General features: G+C 35.6%; 1 protein-coding gene across 9 annotated transcripts in view; it reads right to left on the reverse strand.

The window, feature by feature from the left end:
- The window catches only part of ZNF638 (zinc finger protein 638), an 83,623-nt gene that overhangs the window by 66,128 nt on the left and 619 nt on the right, over positions 1-16,876 (reverse strand). For 6 of the 9 annotated variants that reach the window (XM_067704764.1, XM_067704766.1, XM_067704765.1 and 3 more), the window contains exons 2-3: positions 4,742-6,254; positions 55-116 (exon numbers count right to left, since the gene is read on the reverse strand). In XM_067704764.1, the coding sequence (XP_067560865.1) occupies positions 55-116; positions 4,742-6,052 (1,373 nt within the window). In that variant the 5' untranslated portion in view covers positions 6,053-6,254. The remainder of the gene's footprint in view (positions 1-54; positions 117-4,741; positions 6,255-16,876) is intronic. The other 3 variants (XM_067704770.1, XM_067704769.1, XM_067704771.1) reach the window with 1 other exon arrangement.

The raw sequence follows: 16,876 nt of genomic DNA on the forward strand, positions 1-16,876 counted from the left end.
GAAACATTATTTTGTAAATTTGCTACTTATAAAAAAGGAAAAAATTGTTCTTACTGTTGACGTAACTGTCGGCAGCTCTCAATATGAGTAGATGTATTTTGATGCTGAATCCAATCCTATTGTAAAAGGAGAAAAGTGCACAAATTAGAACATTCCTTATTTGACTAATGAAATTAGGCTTTTTAACATGACACAGCATTCTTTGTTTTATCAAAAATTAACCAAATCTAGTTATAAATACCATTTGGCTACAATAAAATTTTCACAAACAAAAATAAAAGCCCTCCAAATAAAAGCACTTAATACCAACTCACTGATACCATTTTAAAACATTTTAGTATAGAAAACATTTTAAAAATCATACCCATGGATACTCGTTTTGAAGTCAAATATACATGTAAACTTGGAGAAAATAAAAGCATGGATCAGAAATAACTCATCTCAAATATAAAACACTACTACAGAGAACACCAAAAACTCTATAAATAGAATGGTATCATTCTATAAAATATAGTCTAAAATACAGTCTCTAAACTACAGTCTCAATGCCTTACAACTCTAAAATTCAAGCTAACAACATTAACAACAAAAAATCCTACCTCTTAGGCCAATACTATTCCAAACAAGGTACTCACTATGTATTGGCAAAGGATAAGATTAGTAAAAATAAGAAAAAATGCTGCTGATCAAATCTAATTTATTTTCAGGATATAATGGAAAGTAACATCATTTCAAAGACATAATATCCCTTACATATAGAGCTTTACAATGAACAAAATGCTTTCTTATACATAACTTCATGTGTCACAAAGCTGCCCTAAAATTACATTCCGTATCCATAAAAAGCTCCTGGAAGATACATCTGCTTTTTTTTTTTAAAGGCAATACAGTTTTCAAAGATACAGTCCCCCAAATGAAACAGTTAGTTAAAAGCAATGTGCATATTACTCAATGTTTTATTGTTTCTCCAACATTTGGAAAGGCAGAAAACTTACTGAACAGTTCCATATTTTAACGCTTTCCTTGAGGAAAATGTTATTCATTTCCATTTCAAAAACATTTTAGTTTGTCATTGCCAAAGACGAACTAGAAATATCCAGAGTTAAAAACAACAGTTGACACTAATTTTGGAATCTGCCTTGTCGAGAACTATTTGAAAATAAGTGCATGCTATTTGCAATGCTCAGCAGCAGGTTATGACAAACCCTAAATTATTTCATTAAGCCATGAAACTCATTGTGGATTGCAAAAAAGAAATGTCTGTATATCCTGCTCAGTGATACAAATATTTAGAAAGCTAGAAGAGATTGGCAGTTAAGAGTCTTTAGTACTGTTAAACCCATGTCTTTGACATTAACTGGATATTGTTTACATCAGACACACTGGCAGGTATCAAGTTGGGCATGATTTATTTGGACCATAAAGTGTTTTATTTGAATAAGTTGCCGATATTTAAAAATCCAGAGATTTCCAGCTTTTCTTGAAAAAATATGAAGATGTAATTAATACTAGACATGTATTTGATATAGCAACCATCAGGTGATGCTGACAGCTAACTTACTTAAGGTATACTCTCTCCAGTTCTACACACACACACACACACACACCCTTTTAACAGGCCCGCTTTACTCACTGACATCACTCGCTTTTAAGCTCAGTAAATATATGTACACCACCCCAATTTCTAGACTCTCCAGTAAGACAAGGGTCCAAGAGCAGTACTCCTCTCCAGAGAAGAAGTGATAATTATCTATCTACTAAGCAGGAGATGCTACAAGGACTGTAGACTTGAGTGGGCCCAGAATCAAACTGTGAAAATACCTACCCCTATCAGAGCTCACTATCCACCAACTATTCCAAAAATCTTTTGTCAGTATTTTCTCAAACTGAATTATTTCAGTCAAAAAGACATGGCTGGGGTTTCCCTGGTGGCACAGCGGTTGAGAGTCCGCCTGCTGATGCAGGGGACACGGGTTCGTGCCCCGGTCCAGGAAGATCCCACATGCTGCGGAGCGGCTGAGCCCGTGAGCCATGGCCGCTGAGCCTGCGCATCCGGAGCCCGTGCTCCGCAACGGGAGAAGCCACATCAGTGAGAGGCCCACGTACCACAAAAAAACAAAACAAAACAAAAAGACATGGTTTCTAAACCCACTGTGACAGTCAAAAAGACGTAACTTCTAAACTAAGGTCGGCTCCTCCTCTGTCTGAAACCCAATTTAGAAAAAACATAATTCCACATTTTCTTGTGGTCTTTTTCAGGCTATAGTTTTAAAGACTCAGAGATGGGGAACATACTGTCAGATATTACTTAGCAAGAAAAAATTTGCAGTTGGTAATTTATATTTATTGGTTACATATTTATAATGTCAAATACATGCACACTTACAAGGCAGCAAGATACATCACAGAAACAAGAGAGGTAGTTTGTACTACCTAAGTCCATGTTCACAAATCCCTATGATTTGTCATCCAGTAGTGAAGAATTCATTAGTTAGGTCCATTGTGTTGTTCTGACTATTAAAAGGTATCTGTTCATTTAAGATGGCAATCAATCTCTGTGAATTCTAATAATCATTAAATGATTTTTCCTCTCTAACTTTTACTTTTATCATAGTAATCCGTACTTTCACCAACTTATACTTGAATAACTAGGGAACCTCGAATTAGGTGCCCTACCCTATCTCTTCTCATTTCTATTCATCTTGTACACATCAGTCAGACTTATCTCCCTGAAATACATTTTTAATGTGTTACTTCACATATCAAGAACCTTAATTAGCTTCCTAATGCCTCTCAACCTCAAGTCTAAACTCCTTAGGCTAGCTTTTCAAGGCCCCTCAAACTTACTGTTGTTGCTCCTATCTGAAATGTCACCCCTCCTCCCCTGGGTATATCTATGCCTACTCATCATTCAAGACCCATCTTCGACCTACTCCATGAAGTTTTCCCTCCCAGACCACTCTAATCCAGACACTTAGCGCAGTAGTCACTCAATTAGTCTTCTTTAACTAGATTTAACTAGAATACAGAAGCCTTCCGATGTCAGAAAGTATATTATACTTTCTAATTACATACTGCTAAATACACAAGTGTCAGTAAATTGATAATGCTAGCCTGAACTGATATAAGTCTGCAATCAAGATAGAAATATTAAACATCTCTCCCCCTACAGCATATCTAAACAAGTTAATTATGAACCATTTGTTACCCTCCAATTTTTAAAAAATTCTTTAGGTGTATAATTTTTCTCCTCAGTGAGACTGTAAAAACTGCTTAGGAACAACATTAAACTTTATAGAGTTCTTTATTTCCATCCCAGCACCTAATATAGCCATGTACAAAACCAGTAATCAGTAAATAGTTACTGAATAAATGTATACCTTTTCTATTCACCAGATAAAAAATTAAAACATTTAAGATATTTTTCTTGGGTTTATCATGACTAACTGAAAGTTCAAAATAAATGGAATACAGGGGACCTAACACTCAATTCAGTACTTAGCCCAGGACTACTTACAGATTTTAACTAAGTGCTATGAATTATTCTGAGATTTTTCAAGACTTTGCTATCGCTATCCCCTGTGATAGGGCAAGGCAATTATTATTTTATCAGAACTCAGCAAATATGGCTAAAATGAGGTAGAATGCTGATTTCGTTTGCTGGCATTAACCTTTATGACAAAAGCATCAGTTTTAGGTATCAGATTCTTGTTGGCTGAAACCTGGTGAGTGGGTAATAGAAAGACAATAAAAGGGCAGCACTGGAAGGAGAAAAAACAAGAGAATTAACACCAAAAGACTTTTAGGCCTATTCAAAGTATACAACCAATGCTATGGCCTTGAATCAAAGGCCAATCATGGGCCTTTTTCCCATGGGAAGTACATTCCTTCCTGACCACTTGTATTGAATAATATACATCTTCAAATCACATTAGTAAATAGAAGAAACAGTGGTTTCCAAACATATGTAAGTAAATAAAACATACTTGGAAATTTCTACTCAAATCCACCAATGATTACTATCAAACAGTATAGTCTACATTCCTCTTCGGCACCTCTGTAAAACACTTCATTCTAACTATACTAACCATGAAGACACCTAAGGCTTCTTTGTTTTTTAAAGACTCTTCTCTCTAAAGTTCTATCATTCTATAATCTATGCTCTGAGCCCACAGCTGGTCCGAATAATTCATCCTGACTGAACTTTGCTATGGATTAAGTTATTTTAGGAAGCTCCTTCTCATGAAATGCTAAAAATCCTATTTCAGACAGAATCAGAAAATATTTAAATCAACATTAATTGTCTTTAGCTCAAGACCAATAGATACATGCAAGGCTACAATAGACTGTCTCTTAAAAGTGTGCAGTACAAATGTTTTATTCCAAGTTTTTATTTTTATACTAACAGATTCTCTTATTTAGATAAAGGTAACTCATGTGACATTGTCTTCTAAGTACGGTTCACGTCATATCAATTTTATGTTGCATTTTCTGGGATAACTTCTCAGAAGCTCAAAATAAATGGACAGACCCATGTGGTGTGCCCAGTCACAGGAATACAGAAAGCCTAACACCCAATTCAGTACTTAGGCCAGGCTACTTAAGATTACAACTAAGTGTTGATGTTGCAATCAAAATTTCTGCCTTTTCCTTAATGACTAGTTAACACCAGCATACATGAGAATTTAGAGGAAACTTGGGCGCTGAGTATCATGATACAGTGATCTTTAAAAACACTCACCTTCAAATGACTACATTCTACGTTACACAGAGAACACAAATGTGGAAATATTCTTGGAGACGCTGCATAATAATCATTCATCATAGAAGGAGTTGGAAGTCTCTTCATCTTCTGGGCATCAGCATGTGAAAACTTTGGTAGCCATGATGCTTTCACAATCCCAAAGGGAGACTGAATGGGGATGTCAGCCTCTGACTGGTAATTCTTTTTACTTCCTCCCGATCCATGTACATTAGATGAATTAATGACAGGTTCACGCGGGATCCGATCTTGTTGGCTTACAGCTGAAATTAATTCCGATGAAAACGGTTGCTGGTTCATAGGAGGAATCAGAGACTGACTCATTGTCTGGTTAACTGGCTGGCTAATGGATTGGCTGACAGATTTTACAGGTTCAAGGACTGACTGTCCTCCTGAAATGTGTAAGCCTGACATCTTGCTTCCACTCTCAACTGGGAAAAAGGACTGATTATTGGAGGACTCACTGGGGAAGTCCATCTGTCGAAACACATCTTCAACAGGAAACATAGAATTACATATCACATTTGGAGCGGGAACAGATGCAGAAATGCTTGGCTGTGACCGAAATTCGTTCTTGACCTCATCAGTTGGAATTTCAGGATCGTAAATACGTACTTCAAGTGGATCTTCTGTGTAGCCATATTTGCTTGCATGCCCATAATCAATCACATTACTCGAAACTGCCTCACTACCAAGTGTTTCTTTATTTCTGCTCTGAGAAGGTAAATTAGGTAATCGGCGCCCCATTTTTCGCATTCTTATATCCCTCAAAATTAATGGCATATTTTCAGGAGTTAGTTGTTCATCAGGATAGCGACTGAGCTCTTCTAAGTCTTCATTAGATAAGCCAAAACTTGCTAAGATACTTGAGGCACTCTCTTTCGTATAGCGGCTCTGTACTTTAGGACTCTGCTCTGTAACCTGTGTTACAGAACTCTGTTTCACTCCCACTGATGCAGACATATGAGGCTCATCATCCCACCGGCTACCATGAGGCTTCCCCTTCTTTTGTTGTGCTTCATGAAAATCCAATTTTTCTTTGGTCAATCTTGGATCAGTTCGGTGCTGAGTTACCTGAACATTCATTCTCTGTGGTCCCATGTTCTGGTAAGATTCATGGCCAGCAAATCTGTGTGGTATCCCACGGGCTCTCCCTGCTGGGTAAAATCTTGGAAGACCCATAGATCCAGGCCTCATAAATGGTCCTGGAGGCCTCATCCCAGAAGGGTTAGGTGCTCGTGGCCTCTGAAGTGGAAAGTTTCCTCGAGGATTAAACCTGGGTCTCGACATGGCTATTTTCAAGAAAGCCTGATTTAATAAAGTATAAGGTGGTGTTGAACTATGTGAGGCAACGGCATTCAGCTGCTGAAGCGCCAACTGAGTCTTAATCTGAGCAAAGTGCAAAGGAGATGGGCCCAACAGAAGTGGGTTTGCAATGCCCAGGTTCAAGGAATTCACAAGTGGTGCGAAATTTTCCAAGAATAACACAAAGCTGAAAGTTAAAACACAAATATTAGATCATTTTAACTCAAACTACTTCATGAAGTGGGTTCTACAGCCAGTGTAAAACATTTTGAAACAAAGCCATGAAACCATTCTGCATTTCATACACTTTTAGGGTGTTTACGAGGATATTAAACTTTCCCCAAAACTTTCTCTTCTTTTCTTTCCCGAATCCAGAACACAAACCCCAAACCTCAAGCCAGAGTTCATGTACACTGTGTTGCACTGGGTGCTGTCCTAGGTGCTGAGCGGTAATTACAACTCCTTTTAAAACTTCTTAGAAGTGTCCAAATCCTGCATGCCATTGGGGGATGGGGTGAGAATATACATTCAGTTGCTGTGGTCAGTAAGTTCTCAGAAGTTGTTTCTTTATCATCATAGATCTTTTTCCCCCTTCTTTTTGATTTTAGTGGAAAGGAATGAGTACAGAATCATTCAATTTATTAAACATTTTTTGTCTAATGTGACAGTCATTATGGAGTTTTCAAGCCAAATAAAACATGATTCCTGCCAAAGTGCAAGCAATCTAACAAGAAAAACAAAATAGAGTTTTTCATTATTACAACAATGCTAAAAAGCATCATAAAAGGATTTATTTCTGGAAGAGGTCATGAATGCTTGAGTTGAGTTTTATGAGTATCTTCTAGAGTTTTGAGGGAACTGGGATAAGAGAGATTTCAGGTAACAAGGTCTTACTAAACATGTGTTTATCAAATTTTTTAAAATGTAGAATAGCCTCGGTTAAAGCTTCTGAACAAAACACTGTAATAAGATGAAACAGCTTGCTGGGATGATTTAAAATTTTTAAACTAATTAAACTTATTAACTGCGTGTTTCTGACAAAGCTATAAAATTCTAGACCAAGACAAAATATAGTTTCAGTTGAGACACGTGATTCTTCATTAACCCCAGGACTATTTAATAAAATTATCTATGAAGACAGAAAAAATAAAAATTGCCAAGAACCTCTCTCCCTTATGCCAACTTTTAGCTACTGTTTTTACTAACTTTGGAACTTTCTCCCAAAACTATCCATTTTCAACCCTCTGTTCTCTACACCAATTCCTTTAGTCAATGAGGCTCAAAAACATTTCATTCTCCATTTCTAACTAAACATAAAATTCTACGTATTCCTGTCAATGTCTCTAACATATACTTTCCTTTTTCCTTTCACCACCACCATCACCCTACTGCAAGCTCTCATCACTCTATACCACAGCTGGCCTCCACCCCAATTCATTCTGTCGTTACTGATTAATATCCCTAAAACACTTTTTATTATCACTCCTCTACATAAAAATCTTCACCACTTTACTGCTTCTCGTAAGATAGTGTCCAAACTTGTCAACCTGGCATTTAGTATATAACCTAATCCCAATCTACCTTTCACACTTTCCTAGCCTATACTTAATGAAAAATTTTTGCTACAGCCAAATTGGTCTATTTGCAATCTCCTGACCACTTTCAACACATTCCATACTTTATTCATACCTCACTACCTAGAATACTCCTAGGTCTCTGAATTAAACTCAATCTTCAAGATTGTTTCCAAGTCCCACCCCACAAGAATCTCTTTGATCATCTCCTATGGCACACATTAAGCTGTTAATCTAATAAGTGCAGTAATACATGCCATGTTCAAATTCATTTCTAAGCTAGTAATGTATCTCTATATGTCAGATGAGAAGGGTTTGAATTCTACCGGATTCACCATTTACTATTAAGATTTTGGGCAAGCTACTTAATCTCCAGAGCATCAGTTTCCTCATCTGTAAAAAAGGAAAGTATCTTCCTCTACAGATTATTGTTAAGGACTAAGATGAAATACAAATATGTACAGTGTCTAACAAATGAGCTGCCCACTAAATGTCAGTTTCACTCTCCCTCCCCTCATTCCACTGAGCAGGGGTCTTTCAGGCAGACAAATCTCACTCCTAAGCATCAATATCTTTTAATCTCTGCCTCTGCAAAGCAGAGGGTAGCTAAATTTAGGGGGGCAAAAAGGGTAAGAGATGAGTAAAAGCAGAAATCATAAAAATAATTTCTATCTCTATTCACATACAACCTCTTTCTATCTTAACAGATTCAGAAGAATTAGAGTTAAATCTCTTGAACACAAAACCTATCCTGGAAGAACTACAATATAATAGATGCTCTGTAAGCCCAAAAGTAAAAGCAATCCAAAAAGTCAGCTGTGCTTTATAAAAGCATTTTGAAGCAATTAATGCCTGCTAATGTCAATGTCTTAAAAAAAAAAAAAAACAACTCAAAATGCAAAAAGATCAGAAAAAGGCAAGCTTCCCAGCTACACAATAGTATGCTCCAGTCTAAAGTTAACACTTTTTCCTTGGCTGTTATAAACTGAAAATCTACAGTTATCCACATAGATTTGTTGATGCACTGGCATTTAAAGAATCAAATGTTGACTCAAGTATCTAGCAAGTGAAATGATGAATTTGGGATTTTCATTAAAATAATCTAGGAAACAAAGGGTGCATGTCGGCGGGAGTGAGGGGTGGGGTTTGGTGAGTGAGAAGTTAGATGAAGCACAACTGGCAAAAATATCTGTTGTGGAAGCTGAGTGACGGGTCCAAAAGGATTTATCACCTTTCCTCTCTACTTTTTTACATGTTTGAACATTACCAAAATAAAAAATTAAAGTGCTAAATATTAAGTATGACATTTTTAACAAAACAAAAAAGGAGGGTGGGAGAGTATAAAACCAACGTAATTTCATACTTCTCAATCTAATCTAATATTATCACACCAAAGTCTAACAAAAGCCAAAATCAGCTGATTTGCTATGATTAACAGGCAATGTATAAATAACATGCAGATTTAAGTCTAAAATCTCATTTTAGTTCATTCTCTCCTACATCATTCCTTCCCACCTGACTCAACTGACTTATTAGTTATTAAACAGTTTCATATTTCACTCTTTCTCTGTGTGGAAAAAAAACTATTTGTGAGATGAAAAAAGTAAAATTAAGCAAAACAAGCAAAGGACTCTTGATATGAAACCCCTGATTAAGAATTAGGTTATGCCACACCAAAGAAAATAAACCCTCAGTCTTTTGAGAATGAAACTGATATAACCTAAAAACAATGTGATAAGAAACAAGAACCAGGAAGACAAGGGTAAATTTGGCATTAACACCTGGAAAACAACTGAACAAATAAAGACAACAATTATAAAGCCTTCTTCACTTAATTCTAGGAGTTCTGGCCATAAAGAGGTTCATTCACCTAATGGAATTTACAGAGAGCCAACACATCAAATCATAAAACTAACCTGGAAAAATCTGAGTTGAGATCTGAGTTCTTAATTATTAACTCCACTGAACACAACTGCAATTAAATAATACTTACCCTTTAAAATAAATTTTTATTCCTGATGATATAACAGATGTTTGTTAAACAATAAAAAGTAGCAAATGAAATGCTTACCAGTAAAACCATTACCAACACTGAACTAATATTCTGATGTAATTTCTTCTAGTTTTGTGTATGTGCATACATACATGGATGGGAAGGGGAAGAGGGTACACCAAACTTTATCGTATGAACTACACTATTGGCTATTTTCAATCAACATTTTATTTTCCTAAATTTAATGGTTTTCAAAAACAGGATATTTAATGGTCACAAAACATTCTCAACTCCTGAAGGATTATTATTTTGATAAGTAGCAGTTAAAAACTCTTTTCTATGTCCTATCAAGAACTAAAATATGCCACTCTGAAAAGAAATGAAATATTCAACAAAATGTCAACCATACAAATTCTTTTAGAAGCATCTAGTAGAAACTGAGTTCTTGAGGCAGACATGAAGAAATGGCTTAACAGATTTTTTAAAAATCGCCATGATATCCCATGAGATATTTCTGTGATGTCCACTACCTATTTTGATACAGTCTTTCAGATGGAAGGGAATCCTTAATTTTCTTTACAGATATTCATAAAGAAATCTGAAATCTAAAAATATAAAAGCATCATCGAAAATTAGTCAGCCAGATCATAATGGCTCCATTAGATTCATAATGAAAAGACTTATCAAACCCCATACTTGAACTTTATAGCACTTCACTGTTTAAAAAGCAATTTGATATCCGTTATCTCATCTGAGCCTTACAACAACCCAGTGAGCAAGTGAATCCAAGTTTACAGGTTAAGTAAAGCCTTAGAACTAAGTGGCAAGGTCACAAACAGAACCTGTGACTCCTCTCGGTGTTCTTTCCATGCTGTATTCTAGATATATAAAATTTAAATTTTATAGCTTTGTTTTTTCTAATTATTAAAAAAGGCAATACATGTTCATTAACACCCTCCCCCAAAAGAAAGATCATCCCCTTGACAAGCAGAAAAGAATTAAAAGTCTTCTATAATCTTACCATGAAGGGAAAACTACAATTAACATTATTTTCTAGGTATATACCCACATACTTCATTTGATACCCTGTGTTAGAGCAACTGTTTGTCTCAAAATATATAAAATTTACTTTCACACCTAAGAATGCAAGCATTACACTGGCCAGTTAATACAAGAGTACATGTCATTCCGTGCTTTTCTCAGTTTGACTGGTACTCAACCTTCTAATCTCCTCTAGTATATAGGTAGATCCACTCAGCCAACTCTTTTCTACCTTTAGTTTTGTCCCCTCATGTCTCACAAAAGGTACACAAGTCATAATTCTGAAGGTGCCACGAGTACCATGCTGGATGTTAAAAATGCCAAAACGTGGTACACCTCAATGAAATCGTGAAAGAAAAAAATAAGCAGAAAACTAGCAACATTGTTTTTATCATGAAGGGCATCATCAAACTTCACTGCTACCTGGAAGGATTGGTAACCATCATGATTTCAGATCTGAAAGAAAACGGAAGATCAACTTGCTAATAATGCACAATACCAGGAACAGGTCACCATTAACAACCTTATACAGCAATGATTTAATAGTTATTATTTCCAGGAAGACAACTTTTTTGATAAACAGGATATGTGAGTATAATCAGATGCTTTTTTCTTTTTCAGGAATATGTACACTGCATACATAAATGGGTCTCTACAGACAACACTGTGTTCCCACAGTAAATGATGCCCCCCTGAGATGTTCACTGGTGGTCCTGCTTATTACTTTGCCACCCTCAACAAACAGAACACATTAGTCCAAGAGAAACCACTAGATCCAACTTGGAATAAAGAAATCTTTTCTGAGATTTTTTTTTAAACTAGAAATGAGAAAAATGGTGAATACTGATAAAACTCTGTTGTCAAAATGCTGTTGACGGCATACTCACTGCCTTAGTGAGAAAGCACGAAAACTGAAAAAAGGAAAGCCAGTAAAATAGGTAAGCAGGACCAAGAGGTAAATATAGTACTGAAGACTACCAGTTCCAACTGTTCTTGAAGTCAGACTGCATTCCTACCCTTCCTGCCATTTGGTTGTTCACTTCTTTCATGAAGTGCATGAGCCAGAAAATGTTCCCATCTGCCTAAAATGGGTTTCCAAAATCTTCAATTAAGTGTACCAAAATTATCTGGCCAAATGACTTAAAATGCCAAATGCCTTAAAGTCTTTACAAAGTACAAAAGAGCATATATAATGTTACTTTATATAAAAAATGGAAATGAGAAAACACATGTATCTGCTTATGGTTACAAAAAGAAATATAGGTAGGATAACACAGAAAACAAGACTGAAAAGAAATAAATGGGAACCATATTTCATGGAGTATGTCTTACTATATAATTTTGACTTTCAGAAGCATGTCAACAAACTAAAGTTTTAAAAAAATTAAATCAAGGATGGGAAGAAGGAAAAAAGCTAAAACTGAAAGCAAACTAATTCATTTTTCAAATGAACACCATAACTCACTGAAGGGGAAAAAGAAAACTAAACTAAACTAAAAACAAGTAATTTATGAACCCACTATTTGATTTATATGCTCTCAGTTTTGGTGGAGCTAGGAGAAAACTGAGACCTACAAACAAATTCTTACTCTTTTTACTAGTTTGTTTTGTCTTTTGCTTTTTTTTTTTGCAGTGGTATGGATAAAACAATTCTTAAATTACTTTAGCTATATCATGGGACTGAGCATGTAAGTAAATGTTTTGATAGTGCTGGGGACCAGGGTTCTCACTGTGGAAAACAAGATATATACATGGAATAAGATAAAGCAAGAAAGGACTGGGCAGTAACCACTGAGAAAGCCAGGAGTCCGTAACACCATACCAATCAATCACTGTAAATGTGGAGAAAATGCTAAGTTGGAAAATCATTTTATAACCATCACAGTAATGTAAAGATTGGTTCAGGCAAGAATCATCCGTGCATGTTAAATCCTGAGTGAAATTCTGATGAGGAACAGGACATTTCCATGGTCTTAAAATATCTCTCCACAGATCAATTAGTTCAAGGGAGAAAAAACCTCAAACATTTTGACCAAACATGTGATCAAACATCATATTATCCATGAGGGGCAGATGGACTTCCTGCACCTCCAGATCTGATACCATGGGGGAACAAAGCAATTTGATTTTTCTCTCCAGGGATGCATAATCTGAATCTATTCAAGAGGAAACATCAAAAAAATCCAAAATGAAAAATGTTCTATTAAAAAAAAAAAAGAAAGCAAATAGTATTCTTCGAAAATGGCAATTTCACAAAAAGATTAAAAGACTATAGAAATATTCCAAAGCAAGGAAGACTAAAGAAACACAACTAAATGCAATTACCTAATCCTAGACTGATCCTGTACTGGAGGGGAGAAAAAACTGCTATAAGAAACATTATTGGGCCAACAGACAAAATCAGAATATGGTAAAAAATATTATCAATATTAAATTTACTGAGATTGATAACGGCACTATGACTACAAAAGAAAACATCCTATTCTTAGGAAATAAACTATTACGCTAATTAATAAACTAATAAAGGGTAAAGGAACACAATACATGAAACTTACTCTCAAGGTAGTTCAGGAAAAAAATAAGGGTGCATGCAAGCACGCAAAACGATAGATAAAGGGAAGGGAAATACGGAATTCCCCTGTAAGCCAGCAGTTTAATTCATTCAAATAGTAAATGACCCAATACCAGGCTATCTAACACCTTAGTACTAGGTCAAAAAGGGACTATAAGCAAGTATGGCAACAGGCAGAAAGCTGGCAATGATAAAGAGCATCAGTCCTAAGCACATTTTTGGATTTGGCTATTCTTCTGCAACATGTTCACTCCCTAACTATTGACTGTTAGCCCATTATGCAATCCATAATTATCTCATTTTTGGGGAAATTTCCACTTATCTGAAGATATCCACCCTGCTACAAGGAGTGCCAGCAAGTGACTTCATGCAAAATTGGGTAACTCCCATAAGTAAAATTTAACACTAACATAGCATAGCGTTTTTTAAGAACTTAGACCCTGGACTCAGTGCTTTAGTTCTGATCCTGTTGCTTGCTAAAAATGTGAGCCTCAGCAAGCTGATTAACCCAAGACTCAGTATAACAGCACAGAATGTTGATGTGAAGAATGATTAAAATTATACCCCGTGACATGCAACAGATGCTCAAAAAATGTTAAGACAGTAAACAAAATGCTTTACCTAAGAAGCAGGTAGTTGTTTGTTCCTTTTATTAAGACATGGGTAATTTCTGAAAATTTCAATATGGTAGTAGAAATAGAAATTAAATTAATACATGTATACACAGACACGTGTGTGGTGTATAAGAAACAATTAGGGAGATGTGAATACTGACTGAATCTCTGATATTAAGGAACTATTATTACTTTAGGTGTGATATGCATGTTTTTTCCTAAATATTTTGGAGAAAAATTCTAAACTATAAATTGATGAATGATATGTTATGGGATTTGCTTAAAAATAACAGGATGGAGGGTAGAGACAAGACTGACCATTAGCTTATAATTGTTGAAGCTGGGTGATAGGTGAATCATTATAAAATACTCTCTGCTTTTGCGTACCTTTAAAATTTTCCCTAATAAAAAAAAATTTTTTTGAAAGAAGTGAAGAAATTCAAAAGAATAGAAAGTTGGCAACATTCACTCATTAGCAAGAACAACAGGGAAATCAGTTGCAAGATTAATAAAATGAAGACTGTGGAAGTAAGGCAAGAAAAAAGTATGAAAACTTAAGAATGACTGTAACAATAAATATACTTTGTTATTTAAGGGGCTCAAAAGAGTAGAAAAATAATCCAAAATGTACGTACCCCAGGGTAAGCACTAAGAAAACATCAAAATATGTGCACCTTAAAACCCCTTCTCCTATACTCCCTGAACATTTCTCTTTTCAATACAAAGCCCGTTACTCTTGATCCTCACTGATCATAAGAGCTGTGTTTTATTTCTGTACCTCACCTTTTCCCTACCATTATTTCTTCCTTTCCATTATTCTCTTATTTTCCATATACCTATCTTCCTTCCGTTTTCATTTCAATCACAAATTTCAGACTACAGTAAATAAAGTTGAAGCAATGAAAGAGTAAGTAAAGTTGGATACAAAGAAGGCTTATTGGCTTTAGCCACAAGTATAATTACTTTCAGTTTGGAGGATCTCTAAAACCACATTTCAACATTCAGTAGCTTGTTTCCTTGCACAACAGCCCAAAATATATTACTGGGTACCCATACTGGAAGCACTGTTTCTCAGTATATAAAGCATTTTATTAATTATTTGGACAGATATTTTCCAAACCTTGACCAGTATACATTAAGTCACAGTAGAAAGAGCACGATTTGCACTCCCAAGGGCCTGTGTTCTTATCCAGACTCTGGCAACCACCACCTGAGTTCATTCACTCAACGTAGGAGCATCTAATACATACCAAGCACTGGGACAGATACAAAGATGAACATAATAATCATATAAATAAATGGATACAATATTATTTTGATAAGTTTATATCAATAGATGAAAATATTTTAATGAAAGATTATATGATCTTTCAGCTCCAAAATTCTATCAATTTAACCTAAATTCCTTTAAGCCTCTTCTTTTTAATTAAGAGGTAGTATCCACAGGTTGCAATTTTCTATTAAAAGATGCTGCCTAAGCACTTAAAAATTTGCAACAATAGTAACAGCTAACATTTATTAAGTACCTACTACGTGCCAAAGGATAGGGGCTTTTTATACCTTTTCTAACTTAATCCTCACAATAATCCCAAGCAGGAAGTAGTGGTATCACCATTTTACAGATACGGAAACAAAAGTTCAGAAAGACTAAAATAACTTACCCCAAATCTCACTCATACAGTTAAGAGGAAAACAGGGATTCGAAGCCAGAGCTTCTGATTCCAAAGCCTATATTCTCTTTCCACTAAACTATTTGTCTCTCATTTTCTTTCACTACATAAAAAAAATTTCCAGAGATCACCTTCCTAAGAGCACCCAAGAGAAAAATTTTAAGACAGCCATGAAGTACAAAGTGATCACTAATTGTAAGTATTTTTTTAAACCTGAGTATATGCTGTATACGCCCCCCATAACAAAATACAAGAGATTACAAAACTAAAATACAACCACTACTCAAGGTAATAAATATGTGTGACATGAAAACCAGTTAATAAAAACGAACGAGATTCTGTGGTTTCTTCCAACTGTTTTATCTTTACCCTCACTTGGTTCCAACACAATCAAGAAGGCCCAGCATTATTTCTGTGTATTAACATGTTAATTTCACATGATTATTTAAGTGTATATTACCGAGTATGAGAATATAGTGTATATGAAATGCTGTCAAATGGAAAAAGAATGCAACATAAGCCCACTAAGTCTAGAATACCTAATCATCAGCAATATTTAAAGCTATATTGAAATAATGTAAATTATGTGTTCATTATTCTGTATAAACTTCATTAAACTCACTTTTTTTGTAAATTGTTTTTCAGATTATCAATTTTAATTGCAAATCTGAGCCAGCAAACATCCTTGAAAAATGAGTTAACCCTTTATAACAAATAAAGAAAAAAAAAATTTTGTGCACAATTCCAAAGCTGGTTAGAAAAAGAATCTGAATCAACAGAAGTCGCCGGATCCTGCTAACAAATTTTTCTTCAGAACTCCTCCAGATTAAAATATTACTTTCCCCCCAAATTTTGCCTCAGAGCAAATTTTAAAATTAAGAGAAAACAGCTTGAGGAAGCCTTCGTTGTCTACTTCAACTAAAGATCTTGTAATAATATGTCTCCCTTATTCACAGTTATCCCAAACAACAAAAGATCTGTTTCAGATGTCCTCCAGGATTCTTGTGTGTGGTACACATTCTCCTCCCACCTTGAACAGAACGGGGCCCAAGCTAGGAATCACGCAAACCTAAATCACTAACGATCCGCATTCTGGATTCCTCTGAGTAATTTGGAATTAAGTATCAGAGCAGTTCACGAGCCCTCGGTATCCCGCACAGAGGTGACACTCTCTTTGCTTTCAGGCCCGCACAAGGCAGGGAGAGAAAACCCCGACCAGCAAAAGCCGCTGGATCGTAGGTTCCCTCTTCACCCCAACTCCCCCTTCCCCAGCCCCAAACACAAAACACGCTCTTCTCTCCACGCTTCTTGCACAATATTGCTCGCCAAAGGGCTCAGCTCGAGC

Source organism: Pseudorca crassidens, chromosome 14 (genome assembly GCF_039906515.1).
Source record: "Pseudorca crassidens isolate mPseCra1 chromosome 14, mPseCra1.hap1, whole genome shotgun sequence".
In the NCBI taxonomy this organism is placed as follows: domain Eukaryota; kingdom Metazoa; phylum Chordata; class Mammalia; order Artiodactyla; family Delphinidae; genus Pseudorca; species Pseudorca crassidens.